Here is a 5,270-nt window from a genome sequence, read left to right on the forward strand (position 1 = left end):
GCCTCCAAATAAGTTCCTCTTGGTCAAGTAAATTTTCAAGCTCTATAAGATCAGATCCCAACTTGGAAAGATAAGCCGAAGAACGAGCTTGAGTAGCCTTTTGAATTCCCCGCGAATACGAGCCATGAGGATATGGTTTTTTACTCCAATGAAACCAAAGACGGTTTTGTTTCAATTATCCGCTGTCGAAGTGCAATTCCAATTATCCGAAACCATCATACTAAAATATAAGAGGGCAACAAAGTTATTTACCCTAAATTTATTCTAATTATTTTGGTCTTAATTTTTTGATTAAATTTAAGGTAAATACAAGAAAATATATGCTGATACATTTTGGTCTTAAAATTTTAATATAAAAAACATTAAGTTGATGCATTTATTATTTTTATTTTTGTTTTACTTTATAAAGTAAAATTTGTGTAACTTGTAATATACAATACACATTTGATTTTGGAAAATAATAAATATTGGACTTTTGTGCTGTATTTCAAATTGCGGCTACTCTAACCGTTCACTTAATGCAAGCCACGTCACAACACGGTTGACCAGAAGTCAAAAACTATAATAGTAAGTTCCAATGAAAATTCGACGAGTAAGTGCACAGAATTAAATTGATCGTACAAGATATATTCTTCCGCTTTTGCCCTCTCAACTGTCTGTAAATCGTCCCGAAATATTTTCATTATGCTGTGTGTAATGCTTCTTTCCTCAAAGGCCATTAAAAAGAAGCTCCGAAATCTCGGACTCATCCTTTTCTTTTAAAAAATTTTCTTTCGTTTTCTCAGCTTCCAAACGGTCTGTGGTGGTGCAGCTTTAAATCGAGTCAAAGTTTAGAGGTAAGTTTCAGGAAAGAAGAAAACTTCTTCCATCGGATTAGTTATCCTTCGTTTTCAATGCAGGACAACGAAAATTAACTTCCTTTTTTGTCTCTCAATTTTCTATATTTTGAATTTTATTATTCGTTGTCTGAAGAAACAAACAGACAACGTCAAACTCAACTGTCTTTTTCATATGTTTAGTTTATCCTGTCATTTTTATTTGCTTTCTTTTTCCTCAAATTTACGAGCCGCCAAACACAAACTTATGAGATCTATAAGCCTAACACGAACACAATTACAATTCAAAGTAATAGAAAATAATAGAAAGAGCCCAAATTTGGAAATATAAAAAATGGGGTTTTTCTTCTTCTTTTTCTACAATTAATGGTTTTAATCCCACTGTTACGTTGACAGATTTTGATCTAACAAGCAAAAATTAGGCAGTAAAGAAAGGAGGGCCGAGTTAACTCAGTGAATCAAAGGTAAAGTGATGATGTCAAGGCAAAAACTTGGCAACATCGACATGGAAAATTTACTTCCAGGCAAAATCAGGAAACGAGGGTGTTCTCCATCGGCATCGTCTTCATCATCCGTTATCCAAAACTACAGATTCAAGAGAGCGATTACAGTAGGTAGCAAAAGGGGTGGATCCAGTACGCCCGTGCCTACGTGGAAGCTGATAATGAGATCCCCATTATCAGTTTCAAAGTTGAGAGCTGCTGAGTCTCCTAAATATGCCGGATCACAAAGTGGGAATAAAGTGAAAGGGCAAGGTCAGCAGCAGCAGCCGGTTTCGGCGAGGAAGCTGGCGGCGACGCTGTGGGAAATGAATGAGATTCCGTCACCTATAAGAACGGGAAAGAACGACGAAAGAAAGAGGAAGGAAGGGAGAGAAAGGGGCACTGCTAGATTGGTTCACTCGGGTTCTTTGCCGCCTCACTTGTCCGATCCTTCTCATAGCCCTGTTTCTGAGGTGGGTTTCTTCTTTTCTTTTAATAGTGTATATATATTTTTTTGAGAATTTTATTAACATTTTTTATATTGAGTATATAGTTTGGTATTGGTAGATATAGTGTAGCATTTGGTCACTTTTGATTGAAGCTCTCTTGAGATCAGGACTCAAATTGCTGTTTTTATGTGCTTTTGGTGAATGCTTTTAGATCAGAAACATGTACTAGTAACAGTGATGTAGGATATAACTAGATATTCATCAAAGCTCTATGATTTTCGATCTATGCTTCTCAGACTCGGCTATGCATGCTGGACACCATCTTATGTCCTGCACAGTATGTTCATTTTTTCTTCAAGATTTCCATGTATTTGGAAGATCTTTGGTGGATCATACCCATATCTTTGTCCGGATATAACTCAGGAACGTCTAGAATAGAGAAGTTGTAAGCTTTTAAGTTTAATGGCAATGCTGCATTAAACTAGCTTTAAGTGCTATTTCTAGATGATGCTTTCTCAATGAGCTACTGTTGTTTAGAATCACTGGTTTATGATTTTAGGATTTGATTTTGGTCAGACTTTTCACATCACTAAATAGGTTGTGCGTTATTATATTTCAAACTTTTGTATTTAGGGTTGGAGTTTCCGAAAATGAGTAATGGGTCAGGTTGAATTACTTTAATGGGTACTGTTATGGTTAACACTGAGGTTTACTCAGTTGATAACCGATGTTGTATTAGGTGTAAGTGGTTGTTCATGTAAAAAATTGTGTTAGAAACTAACAATCACCTTATTTTGTTTGTTAGTCGCAATGTTTTTGTAACTTGGAAATGTTGGTTTTATTATGAAACAAAGCTTGGAGATCATGATTTTTACTAGCTAATAAATTGATTATAAACTGATCAATGAATACAATAGATGTTTTAGGCTTCCAGTAGCTAAGCCTCAAATATTTGTTGTCAAAATTTACCATTATTCCATTGTTGCTTTGTTATTGAGAACCAAAACTCTTGATTTTATACCTAATATATTTGCTTGTATGAATGATTACCATGTTCTTTCCCCTCAGAGAATGGATCGAACTGGAACTGCTAGTCATCGGAGAAGAGCATCATCTGTTTCTCAGAAGCCCAGCCTTATAGACCATAATGTTGGGGCGTTGGATTCTACTAGCAATGCCAGTTTGATGGAGGTATTTGTTTTGGTTGTTGGAAAAAATGAAAAACATTTTTGAAGGATATTGGGTCAGTGAAAAGGAATTTGACAATATTGATGTGTAATGCAGATTGAATCTAGATCTCATCCCCAAACTCCAAAGGGATCAACTGTTGGCGTTAAGACTCGTTTGAAGGATATTAGTAATGCCTTGATGACATCCAAAGAACTACTGAAAATTATCAACCGCATGTGGGCTCATGAAGATCGCCCTTCATCAAGTATGCCCCTTATATCTGCCTTACATGCTGAGTTAGAGAGGGCTCGTCTGCAAGTCAATCAACTCATACAGGAACAGCGTTCGGACCAGCAGGACATTAATTATTTGATGAAGTGCTTTGCTCAAGAAAAGGCAGCATGGAAAAACAAAGAGCAAAAAGTTGTCGAGGCTGCTATTGAGTCAATTGCAGGTGAACTTGAGGTGGAGAGAAAGCTTAGGAGACGTTTTGAAAGCTTAAACAAGAAGCACGGGAAAGAACTAACTGAGACAAAGACTTCTCTTCTGAAATCAGTGAAAGAACTCGAGAATGAGAAAAGGATGAGGGATGTACTGGAGCAAGTATGTGATGAATTAGCGAGGGATATCAATGAAGATAAAGCTGAAATGGAAGAGCTGAAGAGAGAGTCTGTGAAAGTTCATGAAGAGGTGGAAAAGGAAAGGGAGATGACACAGTTAGCTGACGTGTTGCATGATCAGAGAGTTCGAACAAATCTGTCAGGTGGCAAATATCATCTCGAGGAGAAAAATGCAGCTGTTGATAAACTGAGGAACCAACTTGAAGCTTTTCTAGGTACAAAAAGAGTAAAAGAAACAGGGCGTCATTCTCTAAGTGAACCGAAAAGTGAGGATATTGCTGCCTATTTAAACAGAGCCCATTTTGGTTCCCATCCAAGTGAAAAAAATGATGATGTAGAAGTTGAAGATGGTGTAGAATGCGAAGAAGACTCAGCCGAAAGTGATCTTCACTCCATAGAAATAAATACGGAAAACAATAGCAAGAATTACAAGTGGCCATATGCTCTTGCTACTGTTCACGAGTCAAGAGATCCTCTAATAAACGAAGCAAACATCACCAGTAGAAAATCTACCTCCAGAAGATTACCAAGGAGAAGTACTTCACTACAAAGGAGCATATCAGATGGAGTGGAATGGGGCATGCAAAATGAAATGGTTCGAAATTTCGATAATGATTCAGAGTGGCGTAGATTTGCTGAACTGGAAAAGCAAGCTGAAGCAAAAGGTTACGGAGATGAAATGCATGGATATAAAGCTGTAAAAGGTCTTAGGGAACACCTTTTATCTGGTTCTAGAGCAAGTAAAGCTTACGCAAGTTCAACGCGCACTTCAAGAGATCGTGGGAATGTAGCTCAAGAGAGGCCACCATTGGTGCCTGGTAGAGGTTTGCAGTCGAGGGTAGCTGAATTCAGAGGTGAAGCCTCTAATGGTAGAAAATCAAGATGTTGAGAAACACAATTTTGTTGAGTATGCTCTTCTAACTGTTGGTTTAAATTCAAGCTTGTGTGATGCCCTACTGTAACAGGATTTGGATGGAAACAAGTTTCACTTTTTCTTTTTGTTGGTTAGTGCTTTGTGTGATGCCCTCTAGAGGTGCTCAAATTGCAATGATCGCTGCTTGATTGTCTTTTGTAGAGCAATTTATTTTTCTTTCCTTCAGGGAAACTGTTGAAATTGAACGAGTTTTTTCTTGCACTGTAACTGAAATGTAAAATATGATGGAAGAGTGCAAAATTTATTTGCTAATCCATGTGCTTTGAATCTCTGCCCGTAAGGTGAATTGAACAGGTTTGAAAGCCCTTCATAACCTTTTGAGAAGCGTATTGGAATCACCCTCCAACACCACATCCTTTGAAGCCAAGGTCTAGCGCAAACTTCAAACACTATCGACCATCAAGGGCTTCTGCTGTATAAATTTGTTTTTGGTGACACACACCCAAAGGTATAAATTAGTTTGAGCAATAGATTCATGAACATATACAGTGAAGGATAGTGAGTTATTATCACGTTATTTTTACTCGAGCATAGTAGTGGTGCACACACCCGAATGTATAAATTAGTTTGAGCAATAGATGCATGTTCTGAAAGCAAGAAATGATTAGTGATGAGAATTAAAACAGCAGTCGGACACTACTGCAGCATCAATGGTGTCGTAACCGGTTTTCTCCCGGGTACGAATTTTTTTATTTTGGCGAGAAAAGTGATATGAATAAATGGTTTTAAAATGTTTTGGGAGTCGCCATCGGCCTTTTGGGTCAGGTAGGTCGAATACC

At 37.5% G+C, this 5,270-nt stretch overlaps 1 protein-coding gene across 2 annotated transcripts; it reads left to right on the top strand.

The window, feature by feature from the left end:
* Positions 1-733: 733 nt before the first annotated feature.
* Positions 734-4,555, top strand: LOC120155079 (uncharacterized protein At5g41620-like). Of its 2 annotated transcripts, XM_039166661.1 has the most exons (4): positions 734-836; positions 1,233-1,791; positions 2,836-2,958; positions 3,052-4,555. In XM_039166661.1, exons 2-4 carry the CDS (start codon positions 1,309-1,311, stop codon positions 4,444-4,446), a joined length of 2,001 nt encoding a protein of 666 aa, XP_039022592.1. In that variant the 5' UTR covers positions 734-836; positions 1,233-1,308; the 3' UTR covers positions 4,447-4,555. The 2 variants fall into 2 exon arrangements, with proteins under 2 accessions (XP_039022592.1, XP_039022583.1); XM_039166652.1 differs by lacking the exon at positions 734-836 and having other exon boundaries at positions 1,120-1,791.
* The last annotated feature ends 715 nt before the right edge of the window (positions 4,556-5,270 follow it).

Source organism: Hibiscus syriacus, unplaced genomic scaffold, assembly GCF_006381635.1.
Source record: "Hibiscus syriacus cultivar Baekdansim isolate YM2019G1 unplaced genomic scaffold, ASM638163v2 tig00002840_pilon, whole genome shotgun sequence".
NCBI classification, from domain to species: Eukaryota; Viridiplantae; Streptophyta; class Magnoliopsida; order Malvales; family Malvaceae; genus Hibiscus; species Hibiscus syriacus.

Coding starts and splice junctions, on each gene's coding strand:
- LOC120155079 (XM_039166661.1), top strand. CDS start 1,309: ATGATGTCAAGGCAAAAACTTGGCAACATCGACATGGAAAATTTACTT. Junction 1,792..2,835: donor CTCATAGCCCTGTTTCTGAG/GTGGGTTTCTTC, acceptor CTTTCCCCTCAG/AGAATGGATCGAACTGGAAC. Junction 2,959..3,051: donor GCAATGCCAGTTTGATGGAG/GTATTTGTTTTG, acceptor TGTGTAATGCAG/ATTGAATCTAGATCTCATCC.